The sequence below is a fragment of the Chroicocephalus ridibundus genome, chromosome 2, assembly GCF_963924245.1.
Source record: "Chroicocephalus ridibundus chromosome 2, bChrRid1.1, whole genome shotgun sequence".
NCBI classification, from domain to species: Eukaryota; Metazoa; Chordata; class Aves; order Charadriiformes; family Laridae; genus Chroicocephalus; species Chroicocephalus ridibundus.
Window position 1 is genome coordinate 35,859,113 of NC_086285.1, and position 14,685 is coordinate 35,873,797.

At 49.2% G+C, this 14,685-nt stretch overlaps 1 protein-coding gene across 1 annotated transcript in view; it reads right to left on the reverse strand.

Annotated features, from left to right (window-relative positions):
• IGF2BP3 (insulin like growth factor 2 mRNA binding protein 3) overlaps positions 1 to 8,080 on the reverse strand; it is a 116,095-nt gene extending 108,015 nt beyond the window's left edge. The window contains exons 1-2 of the mRNA XM_063325008.1: positions 7,776 to 8,080; positions 6,325 to 6,385 (exon numbers count right to left, since the gene is read on the reverse strand). Of these exons, the coding sequence (XP_063181078.1) occupies positions 6,325 to 6,385; positions 7,776 to 7,950 (236 nt within the window). The 5' untranslated portion in view covers positions 7,951 to 8,080. The remainder of the gene's footprint in view (positions 1 to 6,324; positions 6,386 to 7,775) is intronic.
• Positions 8,081 to 14,685: the final 6,605 nt, after the last annotated feature.

Sequence of the window (14,685 nt, forward strand, 5' to 3'; positions counted from 1 at the left end):
ACTTGGGGGGGGAAGGAAAACATCTTTTTTGGCCCTACTCTTAACATTTACCCTAATATTGACCCTAGCAACACACTTTATTCACTAAGTATCCAACTACAGACATCAAGATTTTCTTCTTGGTTAAATGTATGCATCTTTCAATATGCACTCATAGAGCAATATTGCAGACCTAGAAAGAAGCAAAACCAGGAGAGAATACAATAACTATATTTTTTGTCAATTACCTGAAACATGCCCAAACACACAGGAGCTGGCTCCCATACGGAAACTTTTCAAAGCCAAATTGCTTATTCCAGGTGATGAGAAGAAAAAACTGCCACTGAAGTACCCACAAGGATAAACGTGCCCAGAGAGGCTGGGTGGCACCAGTAAGCACTGGGTTTACTGACCTCCCCCGTACACCCCAACCCCAGACAGCTGGGGAGATTTTGGACAGTATATTTAACAATATTTTCTTTATTTGGACAGCAAACGTAAGACTAATACAAAAGATGCAGGATGGGAAGGCATACAAGTGCATATACTTGACATACCCAGAAAAGAAAGAAAAAAAAAGATAGGGAGAGAAGCCTCAGACTAAAACTACAAAACAACACACAAGTATTTCTGGTAACAATGTCACATTTCTAGACAAAATAAGGAAAATTTAAGGTTTTATCTTAGCTTTCAACAGTAATTGGCATATAACAACATATAAGTCTATACTCTGCATCATTTGAGATAAAGAATGGACTGACATGCAAATAAACATTTTGCGTATGAAAACAAAAATGAAAGAACGCAGATTAAAAGAGAATCATATTGAAGCGCTATGGAACTACATAAGGCACCTCAGTATTGCCAAGCGCATCATTCCTATTCACACTTTTCCACCTATCCCTCTATAAAACATGAAAAGTAATCCTCTTTACTTAGATTTTACGGCATTTAATTCTTGCACTCATTCTCCATCTATTTTCTGATTCTGAATAACCAAATTCCAATAATAAATTTGACTCTTCAATTACAAGAAAAAAAAAAAATCCCTCATCAATGTTGCCCTGTGCTCATCTCACTGGGCTCATGTAAGGATGAAATCACTGGAAAAGAGGCTTTAACTGTGCTCCATGGCACTACGTGTTTGTTACCAAAATCCCAGGGGGATAAAAAACCTAAAAGCTAAAATGACATTAAGGAGAGGAGCAGGTTTAAGGAGCAAAGAATCTTTTTTGTGAGGTTCCCTGAAGGGCTGCCCCTGTCTGTGGTTAAGTATAAGGTGTATTTTAATTCCACCTGGGTCCTTCTCTCATGGCCACTATGGGAAGCTTCAAGTTTTCTGTTAGGTAGGCAAATCTCAGGGCATTTAAGAATTTTGCAGGTCAAAACTAAGCATTTGAAGTCCACCCAGTAGCTAGCCAGAAGCCACAAAAGGACTCCAGCACCGTAGAGTCCTATGCGCTGCACTTAAAAGAGCAACTGAAATGAACACAGCCCCATTTCACAAAAATACCACCTTCAGGGTCTCAAAAATGTGGAAAATGTTATTACCCCATGTTTGGGGGTGGGGGGAAGCGAGAAATAAAAAAATTTAAACATTTCCTGATTATATTTTACTACCCTTGAACTACACTGCCAAAATGTTATTTTTTATTCCACCCCTCCAAAATTTACCGTATCTACGCACAATTTAAGGTCCACTAGAAGTATGTTCTCAGGGTACCATCTATAAAGGGAAGATAGCAATAAGAGAGCAGGACCAACCTTTCAGGACATGCATTTAATGCAGTGTTTCACATACTCCAGCTTGGCTTTTAAAAGCTTCAACAAGAAGGGATTTTTATTTTTTTTTATTAACGATCAAACAGTATGAAGAGTTATAAAAATTAAACTCCCAACAACATAATAGTTAACGTGGTTAGTGAAGAACTATCTGTTCTTGCCATAACAACTTATTGTCCATGTAGGAATCACCACAACTCTCCAGGTTTGTTTCCACTCTAATTGTAAACTTTCAAAGATTAAAAAAAAAAGAAAGAAAAAATTAATTTCCTGTTCACATCTGCAAAAATAAATGTGGAAACAGTGAATAAAAACCCAAAATCACTATGCAAAGTTTTGGCCCTTCACTCTCAAAAACATTCTAGTTTGGACCCAGGCTCAGTCCTCCGCCTTTTTCAGCGAAAAAGAGCAGAAATATGGCTAATAAGTGACATATTTTCTATCATATCTTCTTACATGCAGCACGTTTCTCCCTGCTTGACATTTAGAGAGGCAAAACTAAAAATCAATGCCACTATATTTTTTTTTTAATAACTGTGACCATTGTAGCCACCATACATACTTTAGCCTCCCGAAGCCGTTCCCACCGCCCTGCGCACACAAGATACAAACCCTCATTATACTGAAAATTAGCAACACAATCCCCTGCCCATCCAACAGGGTAATGCTCGCCCCTGGAACAGAGATGGTTGCATGAGGTATTTGGGGCCTGTTTTCCTCAAATCAGCCTTCAGATACTTCAGCATTAGAAGTGAAGCACGGCTGGCAGGTCATTGCAGCTCGTTAAGAGGCAGCACTACCTACGAGATGCACCTTTGCTACCCTCTTCTCCCGCTCCTCTTCCAAACAACCCCCCCAGAAGAGACAGAGTGAATTTATTTTCTCAAAGAGACCTCGAGGTGGGGGGGTGGAATAAAAAAAAAAAAATTAGCCTTCTAATTGGAAAAAAACACCTCATCGTTACAACAACTGAGATGGTGTGAGCATTTTAGGCCCCTGAAGGCCCCAGGAGCAGACATGGTGGACCAGGTCTGGGTAGGAAGCCCACCTGCAGGTGGAAGCCAGGAGACTGCACCAGGCACATCCCCAGGTGCCCAGAGTTAGCGCCTGCCCTCCCCCCTCGTCATGCACAAATGACATCAGGGACATTTGAATAATCAGATTGCGGCGTACATCGCCTTGCGAGATACCAGCTGCTCTTGGATTGCGGGGAAGTAGTACCCAAAGCCTCACACCACAAGTTTCATGGGCACGGGCGCGTGTACACTATGGGCTGCCACCACCCTCCTCCCGCATTGCTGCTTTGCGAGAAGAAAACCCATCTAAGAAGTGATCGTGACTAACAGTGCCCTGCCTTCCCTCGCAGAGCGTGACTAGCAGTCAGAATTACTACAATGCCTTCTCCAACTTTCGCATAAAGTGACCTAAACCTTTAAATATTGCAATAGCCTTCCTCCACACCAAGGGGTCTGAATGCAGAAGTGCTGCATTCCTTTGGCATTCCCTCGAGATTTCAATAGTAAGTCAAGAATCTACTCTGAGCTTATTAAATACTTTGCACCTCCCCCAAAATAATTCTCCACCCTTCCATCAAGGAAACCTTGGCCAGGCCCCTTCTTTCAACAGCAGCGTATCCCCTTGTCTGGTTTTAAACGCTTCCAGGGGGGGGAGAGGAGGGAGGAAGCCACACAGGGGCTCTCTCCTTCCTTCCACAGCAGGTAGGAAGGTAATTTTGCAAACCTGGGTGTGCCCACTTCAAATCTGAAGATCCAGCAAGGGCTGGAATGCAGTGACTACTGGGCCCAAGAATTTCGCCCTGACTAACAAGCCAGGCACACTCCACCATCTTCTGGATTCAGCTCAACTTTATGGCAACCCTAGCTGACACCACCTCTTGACCTTCCTTTATGTGACAAGGATATGGATTACCAAACCCTTACCCTTTTCCTCCCGTACACCTCAGCCGCCCCTGGAGAAAGATAGCCCCAAACTACCTTTGTGAGTGATAACTTATGAACTCTCACAAAAAAAAAAAATTTTAAAAAATCATATTTAAGGAGGGGAGCCAGGACTCTCCATGAAGCAACCTCACAGCAGCAGAGAGCAGAGGTCAATACAACATATTGAATAATTTCAGTGTGCTAGAAAACAACTTTTGCTCTTATGAAGTAATCATTTGACCAAACTATTAATCGTACGCTCATGCTGAAAGACAGACTCAATACATCCACTCCTTTTTGCTTCCCCTGCCCGCCCCCCCCCCCCAAATGGCGTCACTGCTCCCAGTGTATCTCCCAGGCCGGAGAGCGAGCACAGGGCTCTCTGGAAAGCGCTCCCCGGCCTCGCAGCCTGCAAACACACTGGGTGGGCAACACACACCACCACCACCACCACCCCCCACCCCAGCGGCCTATACCTTCCCCTTGTATAAAAAGATACAAAGACTTCAAATAAGTTACTTTGAAAGAGTCTTAATAACCAGTTTCACCAAAACGCTCAACATTTGAGAAGTGTGGTTTTACACGTACCTAACAACTCTAAATAGCTGCCCAGTAAGCAATGTTTAGAGGCATGGAAAAAAAAAATCTCTAACTTTTTGACCCACCCCCAAAAATGAAAAGCATTAGACATCTATAAAAGGAACAAGAGAGTCCCTTTTACATATGGAGGCCACTGAATGAATTTTAAGTGGCTTTCTATATTTGATTTTGGGAGAGGAGGAGTGGAAACAAAGGGGAAGGAAGTGCAGTTATGACAAATGCAATTTAATTTTCTGTTAAACAGCAGTATAAATCTGAACTATATCTGATACATTCCAACGTGATACTGCTTGATGAAGCTGTGTTTTAACAAATATGGGCTTTGAGGGAAGCAATAGGGGTATGCTGATACAATTACATTTGCAGTTTTTTCAATATTATGCCTACATGTAGGCAACGCATGCCTAGAAAAGTGCTTAAGTTCAGTGCAGAATTCTTTTCAACAAGTTACAGACAGATGCATGTTTCTGATAATTACTAGTTCACAAATAGGAAGACATGCTACCCAATACAAAGAATGGACTTTTATACCATTTCAGCTGACAGCTAAAAGAACAGGGAAATACTCTTAAACACATTAAACAATGATAAAAGAAAAAAGAGTTGGGAGAGCCACCAGTGATTTCAAATTTACAGCATAAATAGAATACTACTCGTGCAAGCTTAAGATTAAAAAGCATGATAATAAATTTATTTATTACACAGACTAATAGGAAACTACCAATTCTCATACATCCCATGGAATTTTCTCCTTAAATCTAAAAATATACTCCATTTACAACAGTATTTCTATACACAAAAGATCTGAAATGTAGGCTGCTGTAAATCAAAGCCATATACCTTGCATATTAAATGAGAAAGAGCACATACAGCATATTAATTTCAAATGAAAAGCATCAAATAAATATAACCATAAAGATTAGCAACCCATGAATTGGTCCAGAGAGTGGCTTCCCCCACCGCTTTACTGGAGCAGAAATCCTACATACTTTCTCAAGTGAAGCTTTCCTCTAACACTAAATAGTGACTAAACTTCTAATTCTCGTAATACCAAGATACAATGCCCATCAAGACAGCTAATTCACCTTTTCAAATCAAGTATTTTAAAAAGAATGTACTTTTAAAAATAACCCTGAAATAGTAGAAACCCCTTTTAACAAAGTTATACAGACAGACATACTTCCCAGATTGAATAATGGAGTACAGGAACAAGCACGTGGAAAGTTTGATCTATTTTGCTTTTACTCTCTCATGCACGCCAGGTTTTCTATAATCTAAGTATTTGTGAAAGAAGCAGGCTGAATTGCTGTAGGCAGTATAAAAATACTACCCTGCTTTATTGCAAGTATAGCTTTTTTACATGAGGCCCAAGAAAATTACTACCTTGCAAAAATTAAACATACGTTTAGAAATTAAGGATGCATAAATCCTGTCCTTATTGGGAAGAAGTCATTCTCCTGCTGCTTCTATAGACCAGCTCAAAACAGTGATGAAAAATCCTCTCAAACACAGATGAGACTTCTACTACGTGCCTATAAGATGCTGCAGACTCCAACATGGCAGGATCAAAAAAATATGTATACCAGTGTATTTACAAGATGCTTTTTGTTGCTGGAGTAAAGCTCATGTGCTTGCCCGTTACACACTTCACAACACCACATTTCATTTCCTCCTAACACCTAGGTTTTAACTCTTCTCACGGAACTTTAAATTTTAAAATCTCCACAGTCGTTTGCCATCAGACCACAATAACTTGCTTCTCTCACAAAAGGTTTTTTTTTTTTTTAATAAATAAATTAAATACCACCACTGTTGCCCGGCCAAGACGCTACATTAGAAATACACGGGGTGATTCTAGAAAACCTCTAGGACAGCAGAGAGTGCACGCCTGTGGGTTTAAGAAAGCGTTTCATTTATCTACAAGGAGGAGAAACACGAACCTAAGCATTTTTCAAATTGCTTCTCACTGGCTAACTGAGTGCAAGGAGGGTGGGCGGGGGGGAAAGAAATAAAAATAAATTACCTTTGTCTTTTAGGGACTGAATGTTCAACTTCTATGAGTTTCCCATGCAGCTCCACTTTACCTGCAGAGATAGAGAAAGGGGGGAAAAAATATCTGAGCGCGGCTGTGCGTCGTCCCCGTCCCCCGGGGTGGGTTTGCAGGGGTGTACAGCGGAAAGACGGGAGCGCAACACGTTAGCCCCATTCACCGGCGACCCGGCCACCGGCGGAGCGGGGACCCGGCTCCCGGGAAGACGACACAGCCCCGGCGCCCGCGGCCGAGCCGGAGCCGCCGCCGCCGCCGCGGGGGAGCCGGGGCTGCCCTCGGCGGGGCCCCTTCCTCCGCCCCAGCCCCGATCTCCCAGGAAAGGGGGTGAGTGTGAGCCGGGCTCAGCCCCGTCTCGGGGAGGGAGAGCGGGGAGCCCCCGCCGCCCTCCGCGCCGCCGGGCCTCCAACTTCGGGCGGTTCTCTGCGCGGAAGCGGGCGGGAAGGCAGCCGAAAGGAGACACCGAGCACAGCCCGAGCCCATCTTTTCCGAGGGAGCCTCTCCCACCAGACCTCCGCAAAGCCGCTTCACGCGGGGCGGGGGGGGGAAAAGAAAGAAAATAAATTTTTTAATTTAATTTTTTTTTTTTTTTTTTTTTTTTTAGCACGCAAAAACAGGATGTCGGGGCCAGGAGCCGGCGCGCTGCTGGAGGCGGTGATGGGTGCGTGAGAGCAGCGAAGAGAAACCGAAATAAATAGCAGGGCAGCGAGGAGGACGGGGGCGGGGGGGCAGCCAGGGTTCTCCCCCACCCCCTTCCCAACTTTGGGGCAATTCGGCCGCTCGCCCCCAGCCCCGCGGCCTGCGCCAAGCCGCGGGGAGCCCCAGCCCGCTCCGGGGGGAGGCGGCCCCTGCGAAGGGGCTGCGGACGCCGGGGGAGGGGGGGGGGAGGGGGGGGGGAGGGGGAGGTCCAGCTGTGCCTAACGGGGGTGGTGGGGGTGTACAGAGCGCCCCGCGCAGGGCTCCGCGCCCGCAGCCCGCCCCCTCCTCCCCGCGCCCGCCGCCCCCTCCCCAATGCAGTGAGGGCCCCCGGCCGGGCAGGGCTGGCCGTGGGGTGTGGAAAAACATGGGAGCCGCCGCGCCGCGGGTCCGTGGACCCAGGCTCCCGCCCCTCCCCGGCCCCACTCCCCCGCCACGCCGGACTGGCTCCTCCCGGGGGGCCGCCGCCGCGCAAAGCCTCCGCGGGAAGGCCGGGCGGCTCCGGCCGCGATAGGAAAACAACAGTTTGCGCCTCACCTGGGGGCGAGGAGGGGGGTGGGCAGGGTAGCGGGGGACCCCCCCCCCCCCCCCGCCCCCATCCTCAGCAGCCTCCCCCCCCGGCCGGCGGCGCGGCCCAGCCCGCCGCTGCAGCAGCTCCGCGGCCGCGGAGGAGCGCGGGCGGCGGGAGCCGTCGGGGCTGCGGGGAGGGGGGTGGCGGAGGGGCCGCTCACCTGAAAGTGCCTCGATGGCCTTCATGGCCCAGCTCTCGTCGGGGCAGTCCACGAAGGCGTACCCCGTCTTCACCAGGAACTGGCCCGAGAAGGGGATCTTGGAGTCTTTAAAGAGACTTTCCAGGTCGAGGGCGCTGACGTTCTCGCCGAGGTTGCCGATGTAGAGCTTGTTCATCTTCCTGGCGGCTCGGGGAGGCGCGCACCGCGGGCTGCAACCCTCGTCTTGCGAGAGGAGGTGGGGAGGAAGGGGGAAATAAAACAAAATGCGATGGAGGAAGGAGAGAGAGAGAGGACAGGGGAGGGAAAAAAAAAAAAAATCAGATCTGCAGCTTGTGTCCCTCCCTCTCTCTCTCTCTCAAGGGGTAAAAAAAAAAAAAAAAAAAAAAAAAAAAAAAAAAAGCGTAGCCAAACGGGAGCCCTAAGTGCCTGCCGTGCTACCCGGGCGCATGGGGGGCGCGGGGGAAACACCCAGCGCCGGGCCGCGGATGGCGGGCTGAGGAGAGGAAAAGGAGGAGGGGAGGGGAAGAAAGAAAAAAAAAAAGAAAAAACCAACTACTTTTTTTGTCTTGCCCCCGAGCCCCTTTGGCAGCAGCAGGCGGACTATGAAAATGTCACACTACGTGCGTGCAGGCGCCGCCTCTCAGTATTAAAAAAAAAAAAAAAAAAAAAGCCACCACACAGAGGAGGGGAGGGGGGAGGGAAGGAGGGAGGGAGAGAGAGAGAGAGAGAAAAAAAAAATTACTTGAATATTCCGGCTTTTTGAATGAGCCACGTGTTCAAACTACAAATCAACTTCTCACGTGAGGAATCCCAGCTCTTCAATTAGCGAGTGGATGGGGCGCGCACACACACTCACGGAGGAGGAGGAGGAGGGCCGGGGTGAAGGACGGGGAGGGGGTGGGGTGGGGGGAGGCTGGACAGGACAGGACAAGTTTAGAGAGGGGCGGAGGGAAGGGGAAACCGGAGCTGGGTGGGCGCCGGCCCTGCTCCGGTCTGCGCCGCCTCTGCCCTTCCGCCGGGGGAGTCCGCTCCCCGCGCCCCCGCCGCTCAAAAACGGCTGGGCGGGCGCACCTCCCCCCCCCGTGCGAGCGGGGTGTGATCCCGGGGAGGGAGGGGAAAAGGCACCGCAATGCCCACCCCCCCCCCCCCCGCCCCGCTCCGCTCCTCCCCCGCCGTGCCAGGCTGTGGGGATTATTCATTGGGGTCGTGCCTGGGCGATCCCGCTCCCCGGCACCGTGGGGCGCGGGGGGGGGAGGAGGAGGAGAAAGAAGGGGGGGAGGGGGTGCGGGGGCAGGCTGGAGGGGGGGGAGAGCGGGGATCCGCTCCCGCGGCTGCGTGCTGGGGGGCTGCGGGGGCGGAGGGTCCCTCGGAGGAGCCCCGTATGGTAATGTGTCTGCATCGCTCGCAGTGCCCCTTGCGCTGAGCCTTACGGAAAGGAGGAGAAAGGGGGAGGGGGAGAAGGAAAAAAAAAAAAAAAAAAACACAACACCAAAAAACACCCACCCCAGAAAAGACAAAGGGGTGGAGGAGAGTTGGGGGATGATGAAGAAGGGGAGATTCCTGGGGCGAGGGAGCTGCCCGGCCCGGGGAGGGGCGGGGGGACCACGCTCCCTTCCCAGCTGGGTAATGGTGGACGGCGCCGGGGGGCGGGGGGGGGGGACGCGAAGGCACCGTTGCTCTCGGCTGGTAACGGCACACAAAGGGATTTGGCGACCCCCCTCTTCCCTCCACCCCCCTCCTCCCTCCACCCCCCTCCCCCGGCCCGGTTTAAGGAACCATTCATAATTCTCCACATTCGTACGGATACAATGGTGGGCTTGTGGGGGAGGGGTTTGGGGGGTGTGGAGCCTTTCCAGTGCAAACAAAATGTTGCCTGAAGATGAAGAAAGGATACGGAAATGAAAGCCAGCACTGTGTTTAATATAGCGATCTAGTAGGTTTTGTTTAATAATTCAACGCACTTTAGCCGAAGGTTTCATTTATTCCGTGGTGGGCTTCTTGCGGTACGTTTTAATAGGTATATCCATGGAAAACGGTTAAATACTTTTATTAGTGAGCAGTGAACGGATTTCCACATGTCCTGTAGCACGTCTGGAAACGCTGTGGTAAACAGGAACGGTCCATAGTTTTGTTGCCTAACTTCTACCGAGCGTACAATTAAAGAAGGGCGACGGAAATCTCCCTTGAAATTGAAATCTCAGGCTTTTGTCCCCCAGCTCGGCTGCGGTGGTGGCACGGGGGGGGGGCTCGGAGGGGATGCAAGGGGTGTGGGGGGGAGAGAGAGCCGGTGGTTGAAGGTTTGGCCGGCGGTGGGATGATGCAAGGAGGAGACATGTCTTGCCATGAGGGCTGGAGCCCCAAGACCATTGTGAAATGAAAATTACCAGGGGCTGGGGGGAATGTTGCAGTGAGCTGGGAACGCGGCCCCTTTTGTTGTGTGCATCCAAGAGCCCCCGGCTTACCGAGAAACCAATATTTGGAATTTCAACCCATTGTTTCATCTCCGTGTCATTTTTATGAACTTTTAATTGTTATCTTGTGATTGAGGAAAGCGAGTGGCTTGTGTTCCACTCAGCAGAATTTAATCACAACTTCCATTTTGTAGAAAATTAGCAAATAATTATCTTGGGGATAGAGAGAAATAATTTTTTTTTCCCAACAGTATTAACCTGTTTATGACTCTTCCACTCTGGATGTGGCATTTTTCCTAGATGAATTTGTATTTCATAACCTCGTCCTGCGTAGTCAGGCTAAAATAAACAATTGCCTGTCCAAGTTAAGAGCAGCCCCCTCCAAACTACGAAATTCTTAGTCAAACTTGTGAAAGGAATTAGTCACTGTTCTTGCAGATTAATTGCATTCTTTATAAATTTGATTTGTACTGAATCTCTAAGGCAATATGCATGTGCTCATTTCTACATGGTTGGTCTATGGCGTTATCTGGTATTTCCTTTTAAAACTGCTAAACAGGGTGCATATATTTCATTTAATATTCTAGTTTGATAATTTGTTTTGCTGGAAGATTAGTTACTTTTTTTAAGAAATGAAGATTGAGAGTTCATGACAACAATATGCATCAGTTGTCCAATAACATCATAAACTGCTTTGTAATCAGATGATTGGAAAAAACCTTGCTTGTTAGCAATCCTTTTTTTGTTTGTTGTTTTTTTTTTTCTTTTTAGTACTCTGAAAACCTCTTGCTAATAAGCTGAAATATTTTCTGTAAAGATAAATAATGTATAGCTTTGTTTGTCAAGAAGTGTGGGTTGGTTAGTGGTTTACAGAGTAAATCCAAATCCTGAATGCCAAAAAAAGGCAGATCAACAAAAACTTGCTCGTGCTGCCTGACAAATCTGCGCTTCCCTGTACAGAAGAACACAGTTCACATCAGTTGGGCACTCCCAAATCTTAACATTATTAAGCATATAGTTTTAGAATTTGAGATGTAATTTATTTTGGCAGTCACAAATCAAATGCATGAGCACACATCAGAACATTCTCACAGTTAACGTATTTTTCAAGCCACCTCTATAAGAAAAGGCATTATAAAAATTTTAATTTTTTTTTCTGCGTTTCAAATGTCGATGTTTATCGCCCACACAAACCAATAAGAAGTTAAAATACTTACAGAAATATTCTGCACAAGGAAGCCAAGCCCATCTTTGATTAGCAAGGGCTTTTACGACAGTCTGCCGTTTAGAATTAAAACTCAACCATGTGCTTCTTCCCACCTCCGGCGTGAGACACCCGAAGCCTCCGCCAGCTCTGTCCACCGCCCCCCTTCCACGGTCACGGGTGGGCAGGGCTCTCCCTCCCACCCCCGCTCCCGAAGCCAGAACGGGGGGCTTCTGGCCGCTCCCGCGGGGCTCCCCCCTCCGCGCACGGCGGCTGGGCAGCACCTCGACCGTCTGCAGCCTCAATATTTACGGCTAAATGCCTTTTTTATTAGTATTTTTAGGGGGAAGATGGGGGGAACTACCGCCGCCCACGGAAGGCTCCTGCGTGGGTTTGCGGTGGAGGCGCGGCCGCCCCCGCGACGGCCAGCGGCGCGCGGGCAGCCACCGAGGGGCGCAGGGGCGGCGGGCGCCTTCCGCGGGGCCTAACGGCCGCCGGGCTCCCCCGCCTCTCCCGCCGCACTCCCGCCGCGGCATCTCCTCACGCGGGCGCGGAGCCGCCGCTCCTCGCGGGGCGGCCACCGACGGGACGGGACGGGGACAGGACGGGAAGGGAGGGGACGGAACAACCGCTCCCCCACGCCATCCCGGTCGGAACAACCGTGTCCCCCCCCCGCCCCCGCCATCCCCGCGGGCGCGGAGCCGCCCCGCGCACCCGGCGGCGGGCGGCCATAGTCACTCGTAGTAAAGCAGCGCGGCGGCGGCGGCGGGGCGTGGCGCGGCGGCGGCTGACCATTGGCTGCGCCCTCCGCCTACCAGCGACGCCCGCCGCCGCCGCGCCGGCCCCCATTGGCTGCCGGGCGGGTGGGCGCGGCCGCCCATTGGCTTCCGCGCCGGCCCCTGCGGCGCGTGGCGCGAAAGCGGTGGCGGCGGTGGGCGCGCGGCGGCGGGGGGCTGCCGGCGGGGGCGGGGCCCGGCCAGGGGAGGGGGCGGCGGCGGCGGCGGCGGCGGGGGGCGCGGCGCGGCGCCGCGCCACCGGGCAGGGACGGGTGAACCAGGTCTCTCCCTCCCTGCCGGTGGCGGGGACAGGGCTTTGTCAGGCGGTAAGTGGGTGCCACACCGCAGAGGTGCCGGTTCCGGCGGCCGAGCGGCGGGGCCCGGGTGCCGCAGCCGCAGCCGTGCCGGGAGGGCGGCGAACAAAGGAGCGGCGGGGGTGCCTTGCCGGGAACGGGGAGCGCGGTCGGCTCCGCGGGATGCCCGCAGCGGGATAGGTCTCTGGGGTCTGGCGGGGGCGGCGGCGGCACATCGCCCCCGGTGGGGTCGGCGTCCCCGGGGGGGGGGGCTGGAGCGGGGGGGTCCGGGCACCCTTCCTGGAGCGAGCAGCGCCGGGCGGCTCGGGGAGGCGAAGGCGGCTGGGTGCCGGCGACCGGTCGGGCTGCCGGGGCCGGGATCGGGCTCACTGGGCTCCCCGGTGCCGCCGGGGCGGGCGGAGCGCTGCCGCAGCCCGGGGACCCGGCTCCGCCGAAAGCGGCCGTATCAAAAATCCTGCGAAAAAGCGGTGAATGAGGCAGCCCGGAGCGCGGCGGCGGCGGCGGCTGCGCCGGTCTGAGCGGGAGCGGATCGATTACACGGTTGTATCGGAAGTTTTAGGGTTTGGGATAAAACATTGTAGCCAGTTCTGTCCTGAGGTTCTTTTTTTTTTTTTTTTTTCTTTTTTTCCCCAATAAAAAAAAGAATTATAAAGAGGTTAGTTGTCTGTGCTGTTTTGCTTACCGGAAAGTTACAGGAATTCTTTATTTTGCAATGTAGTCTTACCGCAGTATTACTGTATCAAAATTATACAAACAATTTCTAAATAAGTATTCCGGTATATAAAAGGCTGTGACTGCGGAGTGAGTGTCTGCATGCTGATTTGAAAGTAAGTATTTTATTTATTTTAATTCTTTTTTTTCCATTTTGTCCAGGGATCCCTTTATCACTCATTTTATCTTATTTTCAGCTTTCAGACATTTGCAATCAGATCTTGCAAAACAAAAATTTGATCACGTACATTTAAACTATGTGAAAATAGTTTACAGTCTTGTTTAAATATATATATACACGTATAAAACTTCTCACCAGTGTACTTTTTGCTTGGCACAGCTGGATTTAAAGTGGGACTTGCAAAATAGAACTTATCATATTTCAGTTTGATATCCGAAACCTGAGATCTTTGCAATTGTGGTGGCAAAAGAATGTAGGGAAAATATAAATATATCATGTATAATACAGCCAGACAAATTCAGAAGTTTATTTGATCAAGTGACAGGAAGAATTGCCAATATGGCTTCCTCTAGCTACAAAATATTTTGTGGGGCTTTTACAAGGAGCGGAGAACTGAAAACGAAGGTGTTATTTCAGAAGTAAAAGTGTTTCTCACTAATTAAGCATGTTTTAACTCAGTTCAGATGTTTTTTTGTTTTGTTTTTGTTTTGTTTTATTTTTTTACATTTTAGAGAGATCAGAATATATTTTGTGTTTGCTCCTCCTTTGATCAAGGACATCTTTTGCCAAGGAGGGGGAAGAAAAGACAAATCAAGTAAGGGAGTAAAATGGGGCAGCAACCCAAGCATGAAATCCCTTTGGCGAGAACAATGAGACCCTCCTCTCCAGGATCTGTTTTGCCTTACTGGTACGATAGTGGTGTTTGCAGCCAGCAGTATCATAGGTCTATGGTGAATTCAGCCCCAGGACCTTCCATATCTTAAAGTTATAGGGAAGGAGTGTTAAATTTGCTTTTTAATACCTGGTACTGGTTAGATTTTAGCCCCCAGAGTTCCTTCCAAGTAGCCATTACTTATTAATAAGAAGAAAATCCCCATCTCTCTTTCTCTAAAAATTCTGGTGTAATGCTGGCCTTTGAAGAAACTCTGCAACATTTTGGTTTTAATATTGAAAAAATTTATTTTGGATATCAATTTGTTATTTTGTTATATTAAAGTGAAATTTGAGCTGCTAGCTGCTGAAGTTTCATCGTTTACAATTTTTTTTTTGTTTTAATTTGGTTGACTATCTTAAAATATATTTATTCAGTTGCCTGAGGTTGATAAGAATTCATTGCCTTCCAGTTGAGGCAATAATTTGGTTTAGATCTTAGTTACATCTTTTACAAATTTCGCCAGGACTAAGTGTTCCCATTTCAATGTAACGGTCACAAAAATATCTGTTTAAATTGGCCATTAATACACGTATCCTTTGAAGAACATGGTCGTGAATGTTTGCATTTAAAATGTTTGTATTTAAATGTTTTCCCAACG